The following is a 28,000-nucleotide window of genomic DNA, read 5'->3' as shown; positions in this document are numbered from 1 at the left end:
TACATTGGTGTCTATGTTTTTGTCTGGTGGGAGTAATAATATGTTGGGAGTTACTATTAAAGTTGGAGATGTTAGCATGAGTGGCATAGCCTCGGCTACTGCTATTTATCTATTCATTTATATATAAAGTGACAGACGACCACATACACCCTTTGAATGATTCCAGAAAATCTACAGCTATCCTGGATGTTCAGGGTGAGCACGACTGATGACTGTGAGAGGATGAAGGTCTCATGTCCTCTTCTTTCAATGGGCGAGGTGCATTATTTCCCGATATCCAAATAACGGGTTGACATCCCTGGGGAAGTTACATAAAAGGATGAAAATGTGGGTCAGGCTTAGTAAAAGTTGCATTTGCCTTTCATTAAAACATTGCTGCACAAGAATGCTTGAAAAAAAAAAGGCATTTTACATCCCTCTGAAAAAACTTATATTTGGAGATGTGAAGGATTCTGCAGGACTGGGATCACAAGACTTACAACTTAAAGAAGCCAGAGTTGAAACCCGTCAAAGGATTGATGTCATGCTCCATGGCTGCGAGGTGAAGTGTCTTGTGTTTGTACGGTGGTTTAGAGACTTTAAAAAGAGAAGATAAAATAACAATAATAATTCTTTGATTTTAAATGTAGGCATAAAGAGGATAAATATGCAGACACATTTTCTTTCCTATAGACATCTTTCTTCTTCTTCTTCTCCTTCTTTTTTGTTTTTTACAAACAGTATTTTTACTGTTAGTTTCATTACTTTTCTTTTTAAAGTCCATCCCAGACTTTAGACTTTAGACTCTGCAATGTTCCTACATTTCCGAAGTGCTACAGTGTGCCCTAACAGCCTCATCCAAAGCCAAGGTCAAATGAAGGGAGTGTCGTACAAGACAAAGAAAAACATCCTGGCATGTTTTCCCCCTTCAGCAAACTGGCAGCTGCCATGGAAACAAAAAGGAAACACTCAAGACTTCTGCCAACTTGTTCGACTTAAAGACGAGCAGCTTGTAGAGTCGTCTGAGCTTCTTTTAACTCAAGGCTCATTTTGTAAATCACTTTTTGTGCCTTTATCCATTTCTATCTCAGAGAAAACTTACTTTAACTTGTGAACAACTTCTTTAAGAGAAGACAAAAGCTGAGTAACGACTTGTGTCTGTGAGGGAAAGAGAGAATCGTATTGATTTTATTTAAAAAAAAAAAGAAGTTTTAAAATTCCCAGAATACCTGAGGAGACCTTGAAGGAGTTTGATACTTGGAAATGCTAAAGATGGAAAAAAAAACCTTTTCCTTTACTTCTTAATTTTGTTGAGTTGATTCTAAAATGGTTTTTCACAATTTATATTTTAGAATACTGAAAAATGCTTTCTTAGGATCAGATTACCCAGAATATGTATGTGTTAATATTTTCTTAACTTCAGCTATGAAAACTCTGAAAATGCAACAAAGGAGTAAAGTTCTGGATGAAAATACGTTATATAGAAAGTTTAAATATTTCAGTGAATGAATCACAGAATCAAAAAGTGTTATTATTCCTTGGAGTTATTTAAGGACCCTTACTCACTTGGGATTCCTCAAGAACCTCTGAGAGCTCAATGTAGAGTAAAAGGTTACTGGAAGAACCTGTAATTCAAGAATGGTTCCTGGAGGACCCTATTTTCAGGCCTGACTGACAGGTTGCACATGTGTTTAAACTTTCTTTAAAAACGACTTTTGCTATGCACATTACAGTATAAGTGTACAAACACACACACACACACACACACACACACACACACACACACATATATATACATATATATATATATATACATATATATATATATATATATATATATATATACATATATATATATATTTATACACACACACACACACACACACACACACACACACACATATATATATACCATGTGTGTGTGTGTGTGTGTGTGTGTGTGTGTGTGTGTGTATCTATATCTATATAGATGTATCTATATATATATATATATATATATATATATATATATATAACCCACGTGAAAATGGTGTGGCAAGTCAGTGGAAACTAAAATCAGCACCATATATAGAGAATACATTTATAAATGACCTGCAGTGACCAATGTTCTCAAAGACAAAGCAGGACATCAGTGTTGCTGCTGAGAACAATCATTCTGAGAAGTCAAGTTAGATCAAAGGAGATGCTGGACCAAGATCAGCGCGAGTACGTATAAGTGCATGTTTCTTCGTTTCACTCGTGGTGGATTGTGTGCTCCTTCTGCTCACCTGCCTGTAAATGCATCCAGACACACGTGTAGTTTGTGTGGACAGCCTGTTAACTTTTAGTATTTCCTGTTGCTCAGGACCAAACTGTGGTATTAAAAGTATCAGGAAATGTAACAATTTACTAACAAACAAATACTAGCCAGCTCAACAAACCAGCTCCAAGAAATGAAGAATTGTGCGATTAAAAGAATAATAAAGAGAAACTCCAATCTCTAATAGGGGAAATACCCAACTGTGAGTTTATGCATTGTAAGTTTATCATCAGGATACGAGCTGAGCACAGCCTGTGAAAGCTGGTTTCTTCTACATTTATTTATTTTAGTCTGTTCTCTTTCAAGATAAACTCATATATGGATTACAGTTCATCTGCCTCTGCAGTTAAATGAATGGACCAGTTAATATATTATAAAGTAAGAACTGGTACATTAATCCTAAATATCTTTCTTTCTCTCACCTCACTTCAACATGTACACTGAGATTTTGATCTGTGTGACTTTCAGGTTTCTCCAGCTTTTAAAAAATTACCTCTGTGCTGATATTCAGTGCTGGTCACGCTGCCAGCTGCTGCTGCTGCTGCTGCTGCTGCTGGCGCAGGGAGTTAGGCTGACCTCTTGAGGAACATAATGGAAATTAATGTGAATGAAGATCCTGGCAAGGTACGAGAGATCGATCACAGCATTATAGTACAGAGCAAAGGCACATCTTTGCATCTTAAACAGGAGTTATGGTTTTATATTTTCAGTATATAACTGTATACAGCTGATAAAATGAATCATTTCTTTTCAGGGTCCTCAAAAGTATTTAACATTGAAGGAAAACATTGGAACTGGAGAGATCAAAAAATATTTATTCCCCCAAAGATTCTTTTCAGGTGTTTACATCATAATTTCTAACAAGACTGCATTTTGTTTTCTTGTTTGAGCAGTTGTTGAAATGGCAAAACTACAACATGCATCCCTCAGCCTGAAGAAAAGCCTCCCATTATTCTAACATTCAAAATCAGAAAGCGTACTATTCACCGTGCCAGACTTTGAAAAATGATTTGGTCCCATCTGGGTTTGATCCCCGAATTTTCACAATGGTTTCAGATTTTTTTCATTTTTATGCGTCATCTGCCCACGAAGGGAGATTCAGTGTATGAAACAGAAAAGCCTCTGGATTTATGGGACATTTTACTATGGCTCAAACACTAATACACTACATACTCTTACACATAATTTTAACAGCGACTGTCACATGAAAAATTATTGACGCCAAAAGAGTCACGATTCTTGGTTTGCTAAAACCTGGTTTTTACTCTGAATGAAGTTTTATTGACTGAGTAAGTTTTATATACAAACTGAAGACCTTTAAATCAGACTGAATGAGTTCAGCCTTTGCATTAGAAACAATGAGAAACCTTAGCAGGGGTTTCTTCCGTTTTTAGATGTGCTATTTTTACATGACTCCACGCTGCATGTCGGACTGATGCAATACATGCTTGCCTGTCTTCACATGAAATCCTGAAAGAGATAAGTTGACCTCTCATATAATATCACAGCTTTTTGAATTTAAATGTGGCAATAAATAACTACCTAATGTTAAAGCTGGCATTTTGAGACATTTGGGAAAGCAGCTGAAATGTTTTAGACCCCTGTGAGCTGTAAAGTTTCCAAATATAACAATAAAAAAAAAAAAAAATTCACGTATCTATCAGAGACAAAGCAACAGTTTGTGTGGCCGTGCACAAAGAGACTCTAGGTTGGCTGAAAGGACACACAGACACATCACACATGTATTCTTCCCTGCAGTATGTCTTTTTTTACTGCACGGCTGTAAAGTGTTTGCTGATGTGTTCGTGAGAACTGTCAGTGGGCGATTTACATGTCAAGCTAAAGCAAAAATATAATCCTGCTGATATGAAATCTCCGAGCCACTGTGCTGGGACGGCCGGGCTGCTTGTATGAGAAGCAGAGGACTTGTAATCTTTTCACTGTGACTCGCTTCTTCTGTGTGACACCAGGAAAGGGGGGTGGGGGGGTGGGGGGGTAATTACATTAATCCAAAACAAATAAATGTTTGGCAGCCCTTGAAAGGTTGTGGGAAATGGTTGGAGATTGAACCGAGCCTCCAGTCCCCAAACCTCAAGCTTTGATGGTTTTTACTTGACTCACAGACTGAGAACACAGATTTGATATCCAACTGGAGCTGAACCATAGACTGTATGACTGGTCCTCACTGCTTCTCTCTTTCCTCTCACCATTTGTCTTCCCTTTCTTCCTCACCCTCTCGCTCGCTTTCTCCTTTCCTCTTCTTCCTCTTCTTTTTTATCTCCTGCTCTCTGGTATTAATCTTTATATCAAAGTTATCATTTTTATTTTTTCAAAATATTTGAAAGGAACAAATGATTGAAAACAGCACCAATTAAACAAAAATAAAACTTCCTTTTGTTTTGGTTAGGAGGCTTAATAAAATGTACTTGGCATTGCCATTATTAAAATCAGAAGCTTATGATATTAGTCATTTTTTCTCCCTTGAAGAGTGACTCACATATGCAGCTTTGTTCAAAACTACTCGAAAAATGTTCTTCTATTTTTTTATTGGTAATTTGACTTAAGTGCCACAGATCTGCTTCATATTTGACCACGCTGTAGCATCAACCGAATCTATTTCTGTCAAGTTGGGTTTTGTTCATTGGTCCTCTACTCTGACTGAAATGTCTGTCGGGTGGATTACCACGTATCCAAGCCTACATAAAGTCACCTACAGTGTTAAACAAAAAATGTGAATAGGTTCATGGTCCACAGACTATGAATCCTAATCATCACCTTTTCCGCTGGTCCCAAAAACGGTCCTGTACAGAAATTCATGGTGAATTCTTGTAATGACTCATTTTTCCTCCAGTGTCACCATCAGGTTGATATTTGGGACTTGGGAGTGAAGCACACAGACTGATGGTAAATGCTAAAATGGCCTGTATTCGTATAGTGCTTTACTTAGTCCCTATGGACCCCAAAGCGCTTTACATTACATTCAGTCATCCACCCATTCACACACAGGTGATGGCAAGCTACATTGTAGCCACAGCTGCCCTGGGGCGCACTGACAGAAGCGAGGCTGCCGGACACTGGCGCCACCGGGCCCTCTGACCACCACCAGTAGGCAATGGGTGAAGTATCTTGCCCAAGGACACAACGACTGAAACTGTCAGAGCTGGGGCTCGAACCAGCAACCTTCCAATTACAAGACGAACTGGCAACTCTTGAGCCACGATCGCCCCATCAACAGTTAATTTGTGTTAGAACTGTAATGAGAACATATGGTGTTTCCCAGTTAAACGTTTACAAAACTAGTGGCAGTTATTCATTAACTGTCTATCTAACTATTTGAGTAGGCTGGACCCAGGTGAGGTGAGGTGAGGCACACCCAGGGCTAAAACAGACAGACAGATGCCCATTCACATCCACATTTACAGCCATATTTACAGCCAGTTTAGAACCCCATTGCCTCACATCCATGTCTTTGGATAGTGTAAAGAAATCAGAGCACCCACACGTACTGAGCGCATGAAAACTCCCAAACCAACGATCAGGTTCAAACCTCAAACCTCCTCTCTGTGAGGCTTCAGTGCAAACCACTTGTTTTTTTTCTGTCAACTTCATGTACAGAAACACCCAGTAGTGTTTGTTGTTTACGTGACTTTGATTGTAAGGCCTTTGTTTTGATGTTTTTTTTAATGCACTGTCTTTCCATTCATTCTCACAGTGACAGTAAACAATCATACTTTATTGCCTGGTGCTTGTTCACAGCCAGCAAAGCCCGTAATGAAAAAGAATGAGAGCCAAACCCAAACCCTGCCGACCCTGTAACCTATCGTTGGGAAATACTTTCACTGCACCGTACAATAAGCGTGTGAGAAATATATGTGAATGGGACTCTTCTCACAGTATATCACCCAATACTTGTGGACCAATCTTGGGAACAAACATTATTCTCCCAGGCCCTGTTATTTTATGGCTTACTTATACATGCTCTGGGCCATGACGATGATTTATTGTGATGGCTCACTGGAAGCGCTGCATAACCTAATTTGTTCTGGTTTTCCTGATTGGGAAGATTATAGGGCCTTCATTGGGATGGCGACAAATGTGTCACCACACATATCTGCGCACTGGCTCTGTCTCCTGGTTGTTATAAACACACGGAGAAAACAATCAGAAACATTTCTCGGTGCATGACTTTTCTGGTGAGATGGAGAGATTCATCTGATACGGCACTAATTTGAACGCTGCGGTGATACTGCGAACAATTTGGAGTCAAACAAACCTTTATGTGGGGTTTGCTGCTTGTTTTGTGATTGACAAAATTTATTTGTCTGGGAAGAGTAACTGAGGTTTGAGGTTGCATCATCAGAAATAAAGTCAGATGGATCGTGGAAGCGAAGAGCCGGTCTTTTCTTATCCACCGAACTGCAAGATAATAACGTACTACATCTCGGCTAACGAAGGCTGACTGAACGGAGATGTGACTTTGACTGTATGAATTACATTTGTCATAACATACGTGAAGTACCCTCAGAAGGTCTGCTAGATGATGTTAATGCAGCACTACGGGCAATACCTACAACCACGATTACCGACACTAACAAGCTGATCTACAATACGGCAGCAGTGATCAGTGAGATGCTTGGCTACAAGTTGAACAGCGACAAGGGGCAGTACCCTCCATGGAGAAGGAGGCTAGAGGGCAAGATCAAAGTAGCACGGAGGGAGGTTAGCCAACTAACGGAGTTGCAGAAAGGTGCGACAAATAAGGTGCCTAAGAAATACAGCAAGCTGTCCATACCTGAGGCCTTGGAAACTGCCAAGCAAAGGCTCACAGCCTTGGCCAGCCGCTTGAGGAGGTACACCAGAGAGATAGAAGGCAGGAGAATAAACCAGCTGTTCTCCACAGAACCAGCAAAGGTGTACTCTCAGTGGCAAGGGAACAATAAGAGAACAGCACCACCAAGGCTGGAGACGGAGCAATACTGGAAGAGCATATGGGAGAAGGATGCAACCCATAACGGCAATGCTCAGTGGCTAGAGGATCTGAGGGCAGACCACAGCGACCTCCCTGAACAGGGTCCAGTAACCATCACAGTGGCAGATATCCAAGAAAGGGTCTCCAGTATGAAGAGTTGGACAGCACCAGGGCCCGACATGGTTCACGCCTACTGGCTGAAGAAGCTGACTGCACTCCACGAGCGTCTGGCAGCACAAATGAACCAGCTGCTAGTTAACGAGAGACACCCGGAATGGCTAACCGAAGGCCGGACGGTCCTGATCCCCAAGGACCCCAAGAAGGGACCGGTCCCCTCCAACTACTGACCAATAACCTGCCTCAGTACTACATGGAAGCTCCTGTCAGGCATCATATCGGCTAAGATGAACAGGCACATGGGTCAATACATGAGCGGGACACAGAAAGGAATTGGCAAGAATACCAGAGGCGCAAAACACCAGCTACTGGTAGACAGAACAATCAGCCGAGACTGCAAGACCAGACTGACCAACCTGTGCACTGCCTGGATTGATTACAAGAAGGCCTATGACTCAATGCCCCACAGCTGGATACTGGAATGCCTAGAATTGTACAAGATCAATGGGACCCTAAGAGCCTTCATCAGGAACTCAATGGGGATGTGGCGTACAACACTAGAGGCCAACTCCAAGCCCATAGCACAAGTCACCATCAAGTGCGAGATCTACCAAGGAGATGCTCTGTCCCCACTGCTGTTCTGCATAGGCCTGAACCCCCTCAGTGAGATCATTAACAAGACTGGCTACGGATACCGACTACGGAACGGAGCAGTTGTCAGCCACCTCCTGTACATGGATGACATCAAGCTGTATGCCAAGAGTGAACGAGACATCGATTCACTGATCCACACTACCAGGCTATACTACAGCAATGACATTGGAATGTCGTTCGGACTGGAGAAGTGTAGTCGGATGGTAACAAAGAGAGGGAAGGTAGTCAGAACTGAGGGGATTGAACTACCAGAAGGCAACATTGCAGACATAGAGGAAAGTTACAAGTACCTGGGGATCCCGCAGGTGAATGGGAACCATGAAGAGGCCGCTAGAAAAGCTGCAACCACCAAGTACCTGCAGAGGGTCAGGCAAGTCCTGAGGAGTCAGCTGAATGGTAAGAACAAGATCCGGGCCATCAACACGTACGCCCTGCCCGTGATCAGGTACCCTGCTGGGGTAATAGGCTGGCCAAAGGAGGAGATAGAAGCCACTGACATAAAGACAAGAAAGCTCCTTACCATGCATGGAGGGTTTCACCCCAAGTCCAGCACCCTGAGGCTGTACGCTAAGCGGAAGGAAGGGGGCCGGGGACTGGTGAGTGTCAGCACCACAGTCCAGGATGAGACAACGAACATCCAAGAATACATTAGGAAGATGGCCCCAACTGACCGAGTGCTCAGTGAATACCTCAGGCAGCAGAAACCCAAGAAAGAGGAGGGAGACGAGGAACCATCATGGAAGGACAGGCCCCTGCACGGTATGTACCACCGGCAGATAGAGGAGGTGGCTGATATCCAGAAATCCTACCAGTGGCTGGACAAAGCTGGACTGAAAGACAGCACAGAGGCACTAATCATGGCAGCACAAGAACAAGCTCTGAGCACAAGATCCATAGAGGCTGGGGTCTATCACACCAGGCAAGACCCCAGGTGCAGGCTGTGTAAAGATGCCCCAGAGACAATCCAGCACATAACAGCAGGGTGCAAGATGCTAGCAGGCAAGGCATACATGGAACGCCATAACCAAGTGGCCGGCATAGTGTACAGGAACATCTGTGCCAAGTATAACCTGGAAGTCCCGAAGTCAAAATGGGAGATGCCCCCGAGGGTGGTGGAGAATGACCGAGCTAAGATCCTGTGGGACTTCCAGATACAGACGGACAAAATGGTGGTGGCTAACCAACCGGACATAGTGGTGGTAGACAAACAGAAGAAGACGGCCGTAGTGATCGATGTAGCGGTTCCGAATGACAGCAATATTAGGAAGAAGGAACACGAGAAGCTGGAGAGATACCAAGGGCTCAGAGAAGAGCTCGAGAGGATGTGGAGGGTGAAGGTAACGGTGGTCCCCGTGGTAATCGGAGCACTAGGTGCGGTGACTCCCAAGCTAGGCGAGTGGCTCCAGCAGATCCCGGGAAAAACATCGGAGATCTCTGTCCAGAAGAGCGCAGTCCTGGGAACAGCTAAGATACTGCGCAGGACCCTCAAGCTCCCAGGCCTCTGGTAGAGGACCCGAGCTTGAAGGATAAACCGCGCTTGAAGGATAAAAACACCCAGCACGCCCATGCTTACAGTATGTTCTGTGTCTAGCGCACTCTCAAAACAGCTAAAGGTGTAAGAAACAGTTGATTTGATCAAGTAATTCTCAGAAACTTTGGAAAGAGACCAGGCGCTAACTGAAAGATGCAGGAATACTGGCTGTCTTTCTAAAAAATCTCAAAATATGCAATAAATGAAAATGTCTTTTAGTTGAGTATGCATGTACTTAAGAACTGATTAAAAAGTCTCCAGGATCAGAAGAAGGGAGGATATGAGAATATGTAGGGGTCTTTAGCTGCTCCAGAGTGCAGGCTAACAGTGAAGCTGATAGTGTTGACATTTTCAAAGAAATTCATAAGACCGACCTCCTTAACTGGCTTTGAATGTCATCCTTTTTTTTTTTATTGTTAAGTATTGATGACTTTTATTGTTTTCTTTTCTCAGTTATATCACCTTCACTGCTTCTGTATACTGTTATTAACAGTTTTGCAGTTACTTCCGAATCACTTTGACTTGCACCAAATTGTTGGGAAGGTGATGAATAAATAAAATCAGACAGATTCTACGTTAAATCTGAGATCTTTTGCTTTTTAATTTTCCTTTTATTTTTATATTAACTGCATAAATGACATTTCATACCAAAAAACTGACTTTCTGAAATGATACTTAGTGGATTGCAGATTACACTGTGGTTCTTCTGGGCCGCTTCCAAGTGCAAATGTGTGTAATTGTAATGCGAGTGTGAACAGGATGTTCCTGCAGATGATACTGTATTTGTTCCTGGTGGGCTGTTTCTTAGAAAAAAATATAAAAAAAATAAAAGGCTTCTGAAAAAACACAACTTTTAGGAAACAAGGTTACAAGTACACCTTTACCCAACTGCATATATTAACGTTGTGTAATATACTGGGATATTTATAATTAGAGCTATTTTGTTGTATCTTGTAAATTTGTAATTCATTGTGTTATCTTGTCTAGCTTAGTTACTTACTCAGGGATTAATAAAGTATTCTGATTCTGACGCCATAACGTAACAAATTACACTATACATGTGTCACCCACACAGGTTTCTGACGATGAAACAATACTTTGCTCCACACGTTTCATTATTTTCCACACATAACTGAAGAAGTTACTTTCTGAAAAGTGTATGCTTAAATTATCTTTCTGGAGAGATATTGAGAGAGGCAGACTACAGTTGGAGAGTGTATACGTGCCTTCACCTCTGTGTGTGTGTGTGTGTGTGTGTGTGTGTGTGTGTGTGCGTCTGTGTGGGCTGTTCAAGAGTGGGCGAGTGATTGTATTTCTGTGTGGTTGTCTGTACGTTAGCTTGAGGTGTGCCTGGCATTTAGATTTAACCGTCAGCATCTTAACAAACAGCGTATTTACACGCAGACAACAGTTTGTCTGATTTCTTCACACCTCTTGTTGTTGAAAGAGCTCTTCACATCTACAGTAGATGGGTTGTCAAGGCACTACAGGGCGTGTTTCGTAGGGACGTAGAGTATTACACAACCATCGAAAGATCTCAGCGCTGATCAGACACCCCTGTGGAAAGTTCTTTGTACTCCTCCTCCAATATAACAACCTCTAACCTGCTCTTAGATAGCTGTGCTCTGTGAATGGAATTAACTTTGAGGTTCAAAGCAACGTTTTAAAATGCAGAATTACACAAGTGATTTACTGTAATGTAAGTTATTGCCTAAGCATAATCTGTTAAGGCTACAAACTGGTAAAGTGCAATCAACTGACTTCAAACTTTCGGCAACTCTTGCATGACACAAAAGTAAAAGTGCACAGAACTACATTTCAAAATGTCAAATGGGCCTTAAGAAGGAGAAACTTGGGGTTCGCTTTGGTCACTCCAGCCGAAGGTTTGTAGACATAATATCGAAAAGATTGCAACTCCTGAAAATTAGATTCTGCGACTGTGGGTTTACAAAATGTTTAATAATAAGTCAAATCAAGTCTGTTGTTAATCATAAAATAATTAAAAGATAATGTAAAACTGGGGATAAAAGTAGCATTAATAGTAGGGTAAGTCTGGCATCTCCTGAGCGAATTGCCAATTACAGAACATTAAAATCTAAAACTGAGGGGCAACCCATGAAACATCTGCTTTTGCAAAGCTTTCCTGAAAAGAAAAAAAAATCATTACAGTAGTCAACTCTGTTGGTGATAAAAGCATTCATCTGCCTTTCAATATCTGGCCGCACTCCTGAGAAGATAAAAGCCAATTTTGTTGATTTTTATGATGTGAAACTCAAGACAGGATCAAAAAGCGCACCAAGGTTACTAGCTCGGGGCTTGATGTTCAGTGCCAAGGAGCTTCAGTTGGTGCACAGTTTCTCTCGCTGGGCCTTTGCTCCAGTAATTAACCACAGTAACTTTAATGTTTGAGCAAACTGCCAAAGAGCAACCAAGACCAAACGACACTGATGAGAAAACAATGTAAATCACCCCAAACCAAAAAGTACATCCTAAACTGGATTATTTCATGTTCATATCAAACTGATAAAGTGTATTTTCGAGTCATTAGAGCTACATCTTGATCTAATTCAGCAGCTGAATGATGTCACATACTTTTCGCGTGAGTGAATGAAACAAGGGCTGAACCGCGTTCTTTTTTTTATTGTCACTTGTAAAGATTACATACTTCAGTGAGAAAACCAAATAACATAAAGTTGCAAAACAACCTTCAGAAGAAATACTGCGTTGCAATTAATGAGTTATAAATTTAAGAGCGTCTAAGCTCTCTTATGATGTGCAACGAGTGAAAATTTGTACTTTTTCCCCTCTAAAATTTCACTCAACCATGTCTGACCGGAGGGAACTTTATGCAGTTCAATGCATCTTTTCATAAGACCTTCAAAAATGCATATTCCATTAGAAATGTAATCTCAAACTAAATTATTCCATTTGTTTTGTAAGTTTGGTCCTCAAAACAGCTTAAATTAAAGTTAAAAATCCAATTTCTTAATTAAAGGGTCACTCAGCAGTAACTACTTCTACTACAGTTTACCTGTTTTACTTCCTTCTGTAGTTAAATTCCTAAATTATTATTATTTTTCTCTCACTGTCTAATTGAGTGACAGTTTGATGCTTTTCCCTCTGCTGCCGTGCAAAGAATCACAAAAACCTGGATCTTTGGCACAAGGATTTCCATATCTGATCCTGTGGTTTAAAAAGGCATTTGGTGTGATCAGCTCATAACCAGGTGCAGGCAAAAGCTACAAAATACACGAACCACAGCCCTACCTGCCAGGTAGCAATGTGGTAGTCGTGAAATTAAATTTCCTCGGCAGCTCCCCGCCTGTGTCTTGGGGCTGAAAGCCGGGCTGTTTTATACATTGGAAGGCACAGGCACACAGAGATACCAAACCATCCTTTACCTCCTTTGATGTTGGCGGGGCACCTGAGGGGGAGAATATGGAGAATGTGTTGATTACAGATTCAAGTATTCAGTACACACACCGATGCTGCGCACAGTATATAGCAGGAGGCTCGGCGTAGCAGTTTGATAGTTTGTGGTGAAAGTGCTGGCAGGGGCACAGCTCTCCTCATCCTGCCAAGTCTGTGGTTTCATATTGTGATTATCAGCTGCAGATGTGAATCAGAGTATAAGCTATATAGGCTGTTCTTTCTCACTTTGGTCAAAAATATGGGCTTTATCTGGGCTTTTTTTTGAGTATTGTATGTCAGTTGCTGAATGCCTTTATCCATGGTACCTTAAATAAGCATAGATGGTGCAGAGCCTTTAAGGCTTGGCTCCAAACACCAAAATACCAGTGTTCAGTTAACACCATGAGCCTCACAATTAGCAGTATATCAGTTCCCCCCCCCCCAATATTACACATACCGCATTTGGTTTTGAACAAAGCCAGAACAGGTGCACAAACTTTTAAAACAAAATCCAGTTGCAGGAGATGACAGAGTGGCATAAATTGCTTGCGTATATATTAAGTGAGTTTTGCTGACCCTCTGCTGATTTCCTACTGGGCGTCTGTCTTTGCACAGAGCAGCTATGTAACATGTAAAAGTCAACCAATGAAGGAGCAGAGGGCACCACTACAACTATTGGGCAATGCTATAGCATTACCTCAGTTTCCACAAAACAAGACGGCAGGTGGCTGCCTGAGCGACAAAGCAGTGATTATCAGCACATCTCTGGGAGGCAGGCAGATACCGAGAAAATGACTGTTAACCAGCTTACGCTACATTTCCTTGGACGCCATGAATGAGAGATAAAGATCGCTGCATCTGCTGCACACATAGTGCCACATACAAACACTACATCTCTCTCACTCTCTCCCCTCACGCACACACAAACGTGCATAGACACACTCATGCTGAAAATGAGTCACCGCTCCACTTGCAGCACTCTGACCACAGTTGAGCCTTGACATTTTCTCATGCCTCCAATGTATTTACCAAAGTTCAGACAGGAAGGACACGTCTCTCACTTTTCCTATCATGTAACCCACTTGTAAACAAAGATGCTGATCAAAACAAAAAAATTAAACAACAACAAGGCAAAAAAAAAAAGAAGCGTATTGTCTTTTTTTTTTTCCACGGTGACAAACCACTCAATTCCAGCTTGTTTTTTTCTTCCCTTTTCCCGCCTTTGAGCCGCCACTTTTGTTTCCCTTCATGTCCGCGTTGTAAAGAGAACTTCTGATGGGTTTTCAGAGGAATGAAGTATCCGAAACAAACAGATTTTTCACGAGAGCACAATGTCTCGCTGATACCACACTCAACAATGAGAAGAGGAAGAAAAACTTTTATTGTTTCGAGAAATACGCTCACATTGTTCTCGTTTCTAGACGTTACGTCAGAGGGATTATTCCGGGACAAGCTGCAACCAATTGAGCAAAAAAGTACATTCCTAACAGCTGATTGGCTAGTTTAATTAATTTAACAGATTAAAAAACAATGTATAATCAAGGATGCTGAAAAAATGGAAGTTTAAACTTTAAATCCACTGAGTGGAAATGTGTTATTCATCTAGCTTTAAAAAAGAACATTAAGAATATCAGTTATTTAACTTTTCTTTCATCGGGTGTCTCAGCCGCTGATGGGACTGCGGAGTATTTTTGACCTACACAAATATTTTCTCACAATGAAAGACCTCACTTGCTTTGCATCGCTAGTTTTAATGTTGATACTTTTGAATTTTATTCATCCGTTCTGAGCTGTCATCACTTTCACTGCCCCGTGTGATGACAGAAATCCGTCCAGAATCGAAGGAGTGGAAATTCGAACCATTAAATCTTTTACAAGATGCTTTTAAGTGTGCCCAACGATGTGCTTGATCCTGCAGAGACAAAGGTAAAAAGGTTACTGCTCTTGGACTGTAAACTGAACGCAGGAACACAGGCAGAGAGATTTATGCTTCTGTATTAACAGACCCTGGGTTGTGGACTTCCACCCCGGGCTGGAATAAGAAGCAGCGTGCAGTGAAGTCACTGGCTGAAAGTTTGGCATGGATGGGATAGAGGGAATTGAAAGAGACAGAGGAGTTTGGCTCCTGCGTCAACCACTGAATTAAAAAATAAGAAGAAAGATGACATGCTGCCTTATTTATCCATATGTTGCATATTATGGCATCTGTTTACAATTTATTTTATTTACTTTGGTGATGCTTGGCCCGGGTTGATTAACATTTTCTGCAGTGTTTGTTGTCTTCTGGAGCAGGGTTTGACTGGCACTCGGTGATGGCTGTTTGAAGTGAACACAGCCTCGGCTTTGAAGCTTGGGGGATGAAAGCAGAGCATCCAGATATGACTAGCGGATAATCTAGAAATGAATTTTGGCTGCCTCTGAAGGCGACCGACAGGCGACAAACATGTTTCTAGTTGTTGATTAAATGTTATTTGAGATTCAGTGATGCAAGGACATAAAACAGAAATGGAAACTCCTTAATACACATCAGGAAATAAGTTAAATATGTTTGTTTAATGACAACAAGCTGCGGATGTTGGTGACCGAGCAAAGAATGGCCTATCTCTTCTCTGAGACAGCTTCTTTTATTTATGAGTAATGCTGTTTGCAATTGTGGCTGTAATTAACGATATTAATCACTGTTTCCCAGCACGATCACAAATGTATCTCTTGAATCACTACATCTAAATGTGTTAAAAACCGCAGTCCTATTAAAAAAACAAAAACAAAAAAACCCCCAAAAAACCTTTAAAGTTTGCAGAAAGACAAGCAGACATCATTTGAAGAGCGATCTAAAAAGTTTTTTTAAAGCTTTTAAAAAAGAGATATGTCTGTCTGCCTGTCTGCTGCAGCTCATCACAGATAAGTTTCTTAAGTCAATAGTTGACAGGAGAAAAACACTAATCCACACAATATTCCCTAAAAAAACTCATCTCAAATATAAATCCTTCTGGCAAGCGATAAAGTGTGTTTGGCTTTGAATTTTCTCTCTAAGTTAATAAACTTAATGTTCTGCATGCTAATCCTTGCCCATAAAAAAAAATCACATAAATGCAGGCTATTTGACAGAATATTCTAGTCACAGTTGCACCTTCAGAATTTTTTCATAGGGGTGGCCATATAGGGGCCACTAAAATGTTGGGGTGGCGCACCAAAAAACAGAATTTTATTATGCTGTTGTCAAACTTGAAAAATATGGCAAAAAAAGAGAGAAAGAAAATAATTATATGCCTAGTCAATTCCCTTGTATTAAAGTTGATATCACTGAAAATAGATACATATGAAAAGCAAATAAGTCCCAGCCATCGTTTCAATGATTCTCAGCAGAGCTGAGCAGAAGCGGCTTAAGATTCACTCCCCCAGAATGGGGTGGGGAGTCACTGGGAGCAAATTTCGGGGGGTGACCAGTGCCCCCCCTTAGTGGCGCCCCTGCTTTAATCAAATAAATTCTTAAGGTGTAATTATTTAACTGAGGCTAACAATGTTTAAAACAGTGTGTGTGTCGTGTACTGTATACTATATCTAGAGGAAGAAGATAACACACACAAAAAAATTTAGACAAGCAATACAGTTTGTTTTTCTGGGTTTTTTTTAAGGAGAAAAAACCCAAAATGATTTTATATTATTACAAGAAAAAAACCCCCAAAGGAACCAAATCTGTTGAATCTGTTATCACGTTTATTGTAATTATAAAGAAAAGAATGAAATCCTTGCTTTGCAAATTAATCCCAATCAACTGGCTGATGAAGGTTCAGCAATTAAACTGCATTTCAACACTGCTGATGGACTGCACAGAAGGAAAAAAAAATGAAAGTGACTCTTAAAGCAGACAGAGATGAGCAGATGTAGTTGCTGAAAGCCTCTGTGCATGTCTCTAAAATACTCACAACTTACTGAACACAGTAATTTGACGTTTTGCAGATTGTTACCAACACTGACATCTACTGGCCAAATGTTTAAATGCAGACATGCGCTCAGGAGCTGGTGGAATCTGGTCCTAAACTTGTTTTGCTATCAGGGAATTTCAGTTATTACTTCCGTTCTTATTTATTTCTTTAAAATCTCAGTAATTATAAATAATAAATAATAAAGAGAAACGCGTTGTTATATGTAGTGTAAGAAGAAAAAAACGTAGGTAAGGTGGATACAAGATAAGATGTCTACTTGTTAGGGTTTTTTTTTTTTTTTTGGCAGCTGTACCCGGTGCAAAGGAAGCACCTTAAAGTTTGGGCAACGATCACTAAACCACACGGCTACGTTTCTGCGAAATCATACGCACTTAAACAAAACTACAGAAACGCGCACAGCACCGCTTTGCATTCAGAACCAAGTGGATAAAAGCAATGCAGAGTTTCTCAAGAAATTCTTTATCGTATGCATCATAACTGTAACGTAATTTCCACCTAAATGCAGACAAATCTTTAACAAGAATGTCTGACTCTTTTTTGAATGTGAAAAATAATGCGTAATCAACATAAAAATAGCTAAACCACATCACTAAAATCCAGTTATAATGACATCCATGTAGATTTTATGGTATTGTTATGCATGCCACACTGAAAAACTGGCGTCATTATAAAAAAAATGTTATTAAAAAGACACAGGTAAAGAGGTAACAAAAACAAAACAAAACAAAACAAAACAATAGAAAATTATACTCACTGTGTAGCAGAATAACCTCCTTTTGTTTGAATTATTTGGATTTATCTTATACTCGAAATACATTATTATTGCATAAAACACAAAACTCGAATTAAATACATGTTTAAAAGCTAAGAAAAGCATTTAAAAAATTGTACTTGATTGCCCCTGCATACCTGAAGAAATGCACCTACCACTAAAATAATGTAATGTCTGGTTATAGGCGTTATAGTGAGGGATGAGACTATCCTGCAGAGTGAATCCTGCACAGAAAAGCCTTTGCTGTGGTCACAGGTGCTCAGTTTCAACGCACCATGGTAAAGGTGACTACTGTATGAGCCCTGAGAGCTCATTGGTCCTGCTATGAAGAGGACAAGCATGAGGTAACATTCCAGAGGCTGATAAGTCAACCCGAAAAACGGGGAGCTTATTTTAGGTGATGCTGCCATGATGATGATGACGATGATGATAAATTGCGTGCCGCGAGGAGCAAACTGCGCATGCGTGGAGGTAATGTTCCCAGAGAGAATTCAGCAGGGCTAGATGTTCATTCTTTGCCATTTCCGTTTCGTGATTTTTTCCCTCTTTAGTGTCATTTAAAGAATCAAATCTAAAAGCACGAGAAATGAAAGACAATAGAAGCAAGACAGAATACGTGTGTGAATAAAAGGAGGCAGGTGTAACGATGAAGCTGCACTACCCCAAGCAAGGGGAGGTGAAGAAGAGAGTGCAGCAAGGGTGGCTTGATGAGATGAGTCTCAGGGGTGATGTGGATACCACAAAAGTGAAAGGGAGGGTTTAAGAGAAGATAGTGAGACTTGCTATGATGTATGGCACTGATAAAATGAGAGGCTTCGCCTAAGATGTTCAGATTTTCATTGGGAGTGAGCAGGATGGACAGGATTAGAAACGAGTATTTCAGAGGGACAGCTCAGGTTGAGCAGTTTAGATATAAAGTTAAGGAGGTTAGGACGTGTGCAGAGGAGAGATAGTGGATAAAAGGGTAACAAAAGATGTTGAAAACGGAGCTGTCAGGCAGGATCCTGCAGGGAAGAAAAAAACAGAGGAGGTTCATTGATGTAGTGAGAGGGCTGGCGTGATAGAGGATGCTGGGGATAGGGTGAAATGTTAGCAGTCTAAAGAATATTTCTTTTGCATGACCATTAATATAGCGAGTGAAAAGTGCAATGTTTCCATCGGAAATAAAGCGGCTTAGAATAATAATTTATTGTCCCCTACTTGAATAAATGTACCTAATGAAAAATAAGGCTATGCGTGAACTTTGAGGGAGTCTCCAGCTACACTTTCCCCACTACTGCACAACTCTAGTGAGCACCATCTTGCTGTGTGACTGTGTTGTATCTTTGGCTCTGACGGGCTGTTGCTGCTGCTGCTTACGTGTCTCCTACGTACGTGACGCCGCACCACCTCCCTTCTCTCTCTCCTCCCTTCGTGCGGTGGACAGGCTCCTTCTCGGCTAGTACTGCAACACACTGAGGTACGTTATGTTTCTTCTTCTGAACCCGAGGACAACCTTCCTTTGAGGTATTTCACAGAAGCGATGATGCTGTCTGTCTGTGGATTCTTATACCAGAGACCAGGGGACTGTCCGCCTCATCCATCCTTTTAACCGGAGCTGGATGCAGGTCGAAGTTCAGGAGAGATGCTAGGCCTGCTCCTTTTAGCTTACTTGCTAATGTCTCGCGGTGCGGTCATTTGGCATTTCGCAGGAGACTCACAGTCAGCAGAGTTAATGAAGTATTTTTCATTTAGGTAATTAAGCCAATTTGGCAGGCTGTGAGCTTCCTGACTGATAACCCTGCTTTAATATAGCTCACCTTGCCCGCTGCCCACCTTGTTAGCAAGCTAATGCTAATCGATTAGCAGGCGAGGGCAGGGAGATGCTCTCCTCTCTGCTTTTCCTTTACAACCTCTTTTTTATAGTCCAGGAGGCCACTGCTGGTGGTGACTCTAGTAGAAGACTAGAGATTTCAAATTGATTTGATTCATGTCTTTACTGATGTCTTCTTTTCTAACGTAGACAGTGACTTAGGAGGTCCTGAAGGGCACTCATAAAGGAAGTGTGACATTTAATGAATGATCCTCCTCATGCTAATATTATGAAATCTGCGCGTTTTTATTCTTGAACTGTTTGTCTTATATATTAGCCTAAAATGATTTAGTTTCCCACTTGACGTATTTATAAGAGAGCTCGGTAAGCTCTCCTACGTGCGGGTTTGTCCTACCTCCATGTCCTCTACGGCCTCTGCCATTGTTGCTCGTAGACACGCGTGGAAGCCATAACTACATAACTACTCACAAGCTGTGTTTGTGCTGTAATCATTGGCAGAATCAACTCCATGAGGGACCCTGGGCAAAAAACAAAAAAAAAGTGTGTCTGGGACTGTACTTGTCAGTGTCATAATTTCCACACTACACACAGAAACTACTGGGTATACTAGTGCTGGAAATCCAAGTTAATCACTTTAGTAGTTAATAGCAGTCTGAGTCATTGATTCTCTGCTTTAGTATGGTTTTCTGTAAGTAGAGAAATAGATCCATGGGCTGGGCTCTCGTTCAGTTGGTAATCCAAGCTTGGGGCCAGTAAATAACTTAACTATTCGTAAATGTCCAATTGACATTAATATGATATTCCTGCTCCAGGTGCTTCCACTGAACACCCGGGTGGCTGGCTTTAGAGATGATTTAATAGTGAGAACATGCTAGGGATACATGTATATGGGCTGATGTACCAGTCTTTATTAGGGAAATCTGAGCCTTTGAGATGGAGGGGAACATGTTTGGGCTAAACAGATAGAAAAAGCATGTTCATATAGTGTTTTTCTAACATGTGTTATAACTGGTATGAAGGTGCAGTTGTTGATGAAGGGTGAGGCCGCTCATTAAGTACCAAGCCTGAGGGAAACAACGGATCAGAAAAGTTGAAACGAAGGAGTGATGTAGTGTTACAGTTCAGAGTTTATATTCTTATATAATACAGACCAGCTTTATTGCACTGGTACTCACTGCTCCTTTATTATTATTGTTATTGTTATTAATATTAAATTTTAACTAAGAAATTGCGTGAGCTAGAGTTGCTTTTCACCTGGCCAACATTTCTATCTACTATCAATATTAACATGTGTGTTATCAAGTACCCGTGCAGCTATTTATGATTGTACGTGAATCTGTTCTAATGACGAAATAGACCCCATGCTTTGCACAACAGGCACTTCATGAAAATGAAGGACAGTCAGTCACTCACATGCATGAGAGTAGGCAGTCTAGACGGTTATCAAAGGGGTCACTTTGCATTTCAGTCTGAGCCCTCTTTGTTCTCGCTCTCGCTTTTTAAGTTGCCTTATTCCATTTTAAAAACTTAAAATTTAATTTAGAAAATCTGCTAGCTTAAGTGTCAGAATATCCCAAATTTGACCTTAAATTTGAAGTAGTTTCAAGCAGAGTGACTGAAAGAATCCACAGAAGCATTCATACAATATAAACTTTAAATATGTCCATTAGAGGAAATGAAAAGGTTATTATTGTTAATGTGGCAGTTGCATCCTAGCTGACCAGTTTGCTCTGAAGTGTGCATGTTTAAAGGAATGTAGTGCATGTAAGACAACAATGCATCACATCTATATGATTGTTCTTCTGCTGCAGTGTTGCCATTTCGAGCTCTACCTGTTTTAAAGCTGCAGTACTCAAGGGGTTGGGGGCGGAAAGAGAGTTTAAATTAAAAAAGATATTTAAAGAGATAGTTGCACTTTTTTCTGCCTTTGTTGACAATCCTGTTTTCTCATTTCAGATAATGGCTGTACCTCCCACCTATGCTGACCTTGGAAAGTCTGCCAGGGATGTTTTTACCAAAGGATACGGTAAGCACCACTGAGCATCACTTTATTCATAAGCTTTTAGTGTAGTCTACTTGGAAGGAAAAGGGTTTGAATCTCAATAAATCTCTGACAAGTGAATGCTGTGCCTCAAAAGACATCTGGAAACCTCCTTTGGGTCATCATGATACTGCATAACTGAAGTGGTTGCATATAGGTACAACAAATATTAAGTACTGGTACTTTGGTGGAGGTGAAGAAGCCTGGAAAACCATGTTTTAAAAAATTGAAGTTGAGGATTTTTAATGCATGTTACCTTCTGATTTTGAGGTTTTTTTTCTGTGTTTTGCATTAAAAAGGTGATTTGGAGTTCATTTTATTTCCACTTTTACTTAATAATCATTTATTAAACTGTTATTGTGTAAATCTTCTGTCACTGGAAGAATATTTTGATGGTTTTTTGCACTGAACAATTAATTTTGTTCTCTGAATAAATGAGAAGATTTCTTGGAAGCTATGATAAAACACTTCCCCTCAGAGATTGCGCAAAATCCAGCCACTGCACACAATGCAATATCAAATGAAAGTGATTGATTCAAACCAGTCACAGTCCTGTGTATAGCTTACCAGTAGAGGAACACATGTTGCACACTGGGCCTACAGTTAAACTGGATGTCCTTGGATTGCATTTGTGTAAATATGCTGCTATTCTCGGATCATTGCCAAACGATGTCCGTTGAGAATCTGGGGAATTCACAGTTCTTGAAGCTACTGATTTGTATGTGGCATCAATACTGAATTAATGCAAATATAACATTGATTGTAAATGGATAATAAAAAAAAGCAGGCTCAAGTGTTTGGTTTAAGAAAAAAGTCTCCCTTTTTTTCCTGGCAAGTGAGACTGACTGGTCAATGATTTTTTTTTTAAACCGGCTGTCTGTGTAAATAAAACCTATCTTAGTTATTTTGAGTGTTATAATATTTTATGTGTTGCTTTTAAGTGTGTCGTAAGTTTTTACCGGTCCCATAAACTTAAAAAAAAGGATAGTCTCGAGGACTTTAACCCCTGTATATGTTGCCGTTTCAGTGAAGGTGGACTGCAAAATCAGTCGAGAATTTAAGTTACGTTATGTTGAGTATGGCTGGTGAATCAACTGACAGCTGTAATGCCAAACAGTGCCATGAATTGGGTCAGTGCGGCCCACCTTCTGGCTATTATTCATAACTAACAGCAACTAATGCTTTTAGAAGATTGACATCAAATCAATGCACGTTAAGTCAGTGGCATATAAATCACTTAAAAAGTACTCTGGTGGCTAATGAATGGGTATTTCACAGACCAGAATCAATATCTTGATTTAATGTGTACTGAATTTTCAGAAAACACTCTTTAAATAATTATTAGTCAAAATTTTGCTTGAGTACCACTAATAGTATAGTAATTAAAGCAGTTCTTATCCTGAGATGCTTGTAAATCTTTAAGAAAGTTGTTCCATAAGCAAGACTGTTTCAGAGTGTTGTTTTTTTTCTCCATATGGTGGTATAGTTACATTGTTGTACATACTGTTGATCTTTTGAACCATTTTCTGTTTCAGGCTTCGGGCTCATCAAGCTGGACTTGAAAACAAAGTCTGAGAATGGACTGGTAAGTCGTCATTGGTCATTATCAGATTAGCAGGGCTGCCAGTTGATGCCGCAGCAGTACTATCATAGCTTAAGACCATCCTGGCTGTTAAGTAGCTCATTATCTGATCTTTAAAATCTGATCTTAGGATTCATTGACATCTTACCTCCGAGTTAAGGGAAATGGATTTTTTGACCTTGTTCATGCACCTTCAGCATTTTTGGATCTAGTTTCTTATCCAGAGTGCTATCACTGCAAATATAGTTTGGACCTGGACCATAGAAAAGCTTTTTATTGATAGATTTTACTAGTATTAGTTTTGGTGTTCCACATTAACAGAGTTGTGGGTGTCATCTATCATCTGCAGGAGTTCACCAGCACTGGCTCTGCCAACACCGAGACCAGCAAGGTAGCTGGATCTTTGGAAACCAAATACAAGTGGGCAGAGCACGGACTGACCTTCACAGAGAAGTGGAACACGGACAACACTCTGGGGACTGAGATCACCATCGAGGATCAGGTGATGTGCTGTGATGGCACAAGAATGAGATATAGATTTCTGCTGGCAAAAGAATCTGTGATTTATAATCAATCATTAAAATTGAGGCTAAAAGCTTATAGACCAAAATTTCAAGATGTGCGATTTAAGATGCTTTTACACCATAGCGCTTTTTGTTTATTTTTCTTCCTGTCATTCTTTTAAATGTCATTCTTGCCTCTTTCACAGTTGGCTAAGGGCCTGAAACTTACATTGGATTCCTCCTTCTCGCCAAACACCGGGTAAGAACAGCTGCATTTTTGTTTGTTGGCTTTTTTGCTGTAGTAAAGCTTAAAGCAAATGGATGCAAAAACTACATTGCAGGAATGCCAACTGTACAATCAGTGAATTAATATATGTAATGTCTATCATATGAAAACAAACATCCACAGCCTCATGTATGGGTGCCCAGCTGATTGATGCATTTTAATTTGCAACAATAAAAGAGGTTGCTGGGAAGTAAAAGGGCAAAAAGAAATGTCAGTATCATGGGGCACTGCATAAGTAAACTGCAACTGACATGTTGAATTTCTGCAGGAGTGCCTGTGATGGTGCAGTCTACTCAGCTACAATAATTTAATAAGGGACATGTTGTAAAAAGCACTAGTTCACCTGGTTTGTGATAAACCAGTTTTATGTTTCATGCTGTGAGACAACAATGTCAACCTGTATTTTTTTCCCCCTGCAATCTCCTGGCAGCAAAAAGGGCGGAAAGCTCAAGACGGGCTACAAGTGCGAACACATCAATGTTGGCTGTGACGTTAACTACGACATCAACGGCACAGCCATCCACGGCGCAGCAGTGGTGGGCTACGAGGGCTGGTTGGCTGGCTACCAGATGACCTTTGAGGCTGGCAGGAACAGGATTACCCAGAGCAACTTCGCAGTTGGATACAAGACTAATGAGTTCCAGCTCCACACGAATGTGTAAGAGATGCTGATATGGCCTCCTCGCCTCATCTGTGTGCAGTTTTAGTAATCTTATGAAGCTTGTGTTATTGCAGCTACGTTGCTGTTGATTTGATTTATTTAATAGAAATTCACATTTAAAATATAAGGAGTAAAATATTACTGGAATAATGATGTGTCTGATGAACAAGCCACACTGAAACATTCCTGAATTGGCATCAAGCAGTATACAAGCTTACTGTGCAGGCATGCTGTGTGTATGTGTGGGATTTTATTTGAGTCTTCGTGGATAAAACACTCGGACGTTAGGTGAATGCTTCTGTCCTGTTGTAATGGACATTGTAAGTCAAAGGCTAAACGTTTAAGTTATTAGTGACTCCAGACCAGTGCATGGCTAGACAAGAACTTCCAAAGCCCTCTTTTTTTGTCCTTGTCTGGATGATTGACTTGTTGCCTGTTTGCCACTTTGCCTGACACCCAGGTGCCTTGCGGTTATTTTTATACACAGGTGATGGGATTTACTACCTTGCAAGTGAGATGGAGTGAGTGTTTGGCAGGCTTCAGTGAAAATGTAGCACGAAGTGGTGTCAGACGGTGAGCAAGAGGGAGGGACAGGGCACGGTGTTAGTCATGGTTCCTGCTGTGCCTCTGACCGAGCCTGTCTGAGTCTGCTTGTAAAGTGGTTAATATGAAGTCAGACAAAGTATAGTATAGGCTTTACACCAGTCACAGTTCACTCAACTGTGGATGTCTTTGACATGCAAGAAGTTTATGAAACACAAACTCATAATTTAATGTCACCTCTGTGTAGCAGCATTAAATATATTGCAAATATCTTTTTCCTTAGAAACGATGGTACCGAGTTTGGTGGTTCCATCTACCAGAAGGTGAATGACAAGCTGGAGACGGCCGTCAACCTGGCCTGGACTGCTGGAAACAGCAATACCCGCTTTGGCATCGCTGCCAAGTATCAGATTGATCCCGACGCATCCTTCTCTGTGAGTAATGTGTAAACTGAAGTGACTTAGATCCTTCTGTGCCAGGGTTACTTTATTGCTGCACTGTTAGACAGGTGTATTGTCGACCGTTTGATAGGGATCTGGTAATGCAGGTATATATATATTAGAAAATGCACTGTGTCATGCAGTGCAGGTGCATGGTCTTAAAGAAATGCACTCATGCTAAAGAGGAGGAGTGTCTGCAAGTGAAGGTTTGGACTAATTTAATCGTTAATGCCACAATTCAGGTCTTATGTCTCCCCCTTCTGGCAGTGAAAATTACACAATCACTGTATGTCTTTGCTATCGATTGTGTTCTGTAGTCACCGACTTTCTTTTACTCTGAGCATCAGATACTCTTTTTGAATGCTTCCTTGTTTTTTTTTATTTTTTATGTTTTTTCCCCCAACACTATTCCCATTCACTGTTGCTCACCCTTTCTCTTCCATTAAGACAAACCAGCCATTCCTACCTGACCTGAAATGCATCATCAATGCAAAGTGCACTGGCATGGGAACGGTGCCACAGACACCATATTTCAAACTAATGTACCTGGCGCTGATCATCTTAATCAGTTTTGTCTGACTTCTTTTGGGCAACAGCTTGACTGTAACAGATGTTTATTTCCTTATAAAAGCTGGAATTCCCACTCGAAGCAGAGATACTTAATCTGACTGTTTGTTAGTGTACTTATCTGCATTATTTCAGCTTCTATTTTAATGACAGTGCCACTCATAAACATTTTAATCTTTTAACTGGGTAAATGTTGCGTTTCTAAGAGAGTTTATAACTACTGCTCATTTCCAACCCATGTGGCTAGTTGGTATTTTACAGACATAATGCGTAAATACAATTTACAGTTTTCATTTTCATGAACGCCCCTGTGCATTATAGACACAAAAACCTGCTGAAGAGAAGCTGTTTTTACTGTACTGTTGCTTTTTTTTTAGGGCTATTAACTTCTTTGTTTAGTGAGTAAAAAAAAACCACATTGTAATGTGAAGTTCTGTGTTCATCTTCTATGTATAATATTGATCTGTGGTTCCCTCACAGGCTAAGGTGAATAACTCCAGCCTTGTGGGCCTGGGCTACACTCAGACTCTGAAGCCAGGTGAGTGAAGTCTCTGCAGACGTTAGGTGTGCTTAAATAGACCTGACTCTGTTCACAAAGACAGTTCAGTTATTATATTAGGTTTCATCAGGGGAAGTGCACATTCACTTGCACGAATATTGGATGGAAAACATCTGAAGTGTGTGTCCACGAGCTGTGAATGAATGAGTTCACTCAGCAACCCTTGTAATGTTTAAAGTGTTAATGTATTTGTGGCTTATGTGTTTTCCTAGGTATCAAGCTGACACTTTCTGCTCTCCTTGATGGCAAAAACATCAACGCTGGCGGTCACAAGCTTGGTCTTGGTCTTGAATTCCAGGCATAGAAGGATGGGGGGAAAAAATCCTTCCAGTCCTCAAAACACACATGCATCCCCCACCAAAAAGATCCTTTATTGATTAGCTCTCCTTCACAAATCCCTGTGTCCCCTAAAGATGTTGTATAGCTGGAAGCAAGACAGCATAAAGGTCAAATTGTTCTTGCGCCAATTTACCACTTTTTATGGACCATTTCTGGGAACATTATATTTTGAAATGAAAGAGCCCACTTTAGAACAAAATTAGAACTGTTGAACAGAAGGTTTTATCTTGAATTGTGTAGCTTGCAAGGGAAAAATAGCCTTGAGTACATTCAAGTTGGCCTCACTTTTTTCGTTCATTTCACAATATTCGTGCATAATGCTTTAATTTGTGTCTCTGCTTTCCAATGCAGTGAAAAGGGAATCAAAATAGATCAGCCCGAAATGCAAAAAGGGCTCAGCACAGTTAGTCTCTGCAGTTTAGTAGTGGCCACCAATGGTGCTGTTGAATGGCACCAGCAAGCGCTCCTCACTCAAAAGGCGTAGTGATGAATTCATTTTTATTTAAGCACGTTGGCACTGGAGAGCCCTAGTATCTGTCTTGATATATTGTACAATGGGAAGGGTTAGTTGTCCCTGGCGTAAGCAGCTGTGAGTAGCTCAAAGAGACACTACAACCCGACGTGTACATTCTGTGTTTTTGTCTCACTTGTCTTTTTGTGTCTGTGCATTTGGTGTGAATCATGTCTTTTGTTACAAATAGCAGAAATAATGTTATTTTATTGATGGTCTTACATAGTTTAATGCACCTGAAGTCTTAGGAAGGGAAAAGACTTGTCAATTCTTCCTGGTCGAGCAAACAGGATGCAACCCATCACGCACACAGCCGAACTTCTCTGGGTGAGAGCTAGAGTGCTTCTTTTGAAGAAGAATGATGGCCAGGAAATTGTAGTCTTCCACAAATGATTATGGGAATCATGCTTAGTGTACTTGGCAGTATTGTCATTCCCTGAACTAAATAAAGAACATCTTGAACCGGTTTCTGAGCG

General features: G+C 40.7%; 1 protein-coding gene and 1 long non-coding RNA gene across 4 annotated transcripts; one reads left to right on the top strand and one right to left on the bottom strand.

The window, feature by feature from the left end:
- Position 1: 1 nt before the first annotated feature.
- Positions 2-19,942, bottom strand: LOC146700538 (uncharacterized). Of its 3 annotated transcripts, XR_014922590.1 has the most exons (5): positions 19,887-19,942; positions 12,817-12,973; positions 2,772-2,856; positions 480-576; positions 2-298 (listed from the first exon to the last, which is right to left on the bottom strand). It is a non-coding gene; the product is annotated as an uncharacterized LOC146700538 (long non-coding RNA). The 3 variants fall into 3 exon arrangements; XR_014922589.1 differs by lacking the exon at positions 19,887-19,942 and having other exon boundaries at positions 12,817-13,882; XR_014922591.1 differs by lacking the exons at positions 2,772-2,856; positions 19,887-19,942 and having other exon boundaries at positions 12,817-13,882.
- vdac1 (voltage-dependent anion channel 1) lies at positions 19,054-27,990 on the top strand. Its single transcript, XM_085470790.1, has 9 exons — positions 19,054-19,138; positions 21,449-21,518; positions 23,069-23,118; positions 23,465-23,617; positions 23,825-23,877; positions 24,335-24,562; positions 25,392-25,542; positions 26,596-26,653; positions 26,887-27,990. Exons 2-9 carry the CDS (start codon positions 21,452-21,454, stop codon positions 26,976-26,978), a joined length of 852 nt encoding a protein of 283 aa, XP_085326916.1. The 5' UTR covers positions 19,054-19,138; positions 21,449-21,451; the 3' UTR covers positions 26,979-27,990.
- Positions 27,991-28,000: the final 10 nt, after the last annotated feature.

The sequence above is a fragment of the Copadichromis virginalis genome, linkage group LG10 (genome assembly GCF_057382275.1).
Source record: "Copadichromis virginalis isolate Kocher_CV1m ecotype Utaka linkage group LG10, C_Virginalis_male_GT1.1, whole genome shotgun sequence".
Lineage (NCBI taxonomy): Eukaryota > Metazoa > Chordata > Actinopteri > Cichliformes > Cichlidae > Copadichromis > Copadichromis virginalis.
Note: the sequence above shows the minus strand (reverse complement) of the source record. Positions and strands in the feature narration are given on the sequence as shown.

Excerpts from the sequence above, each read along its gene's own strand:
- vdac1 (XM_085470790.1), top strand. The coding sequence starts at position 21,452 with ATGGCTGTACCTCCCACCTATGCTGACCTTGGAAAGTCTGCCAGGGAT. Across the intron at positions 23,119-23,464 it reads CAAAGTCTGAGAATGGACTG|GAGTTCACCAGCACTGGCTC; the intron begins GTAAGTCGTCAT and ends TATCATCTGCAG. Across the intron at positions 23,878-24,334 it reads TCCTTCTCGCCAAACACCGG|CAAAAAGGGCGGAAAGCTCA; the intron begins GTAAGAACAGCT and ends ATCTCCTGGCAG.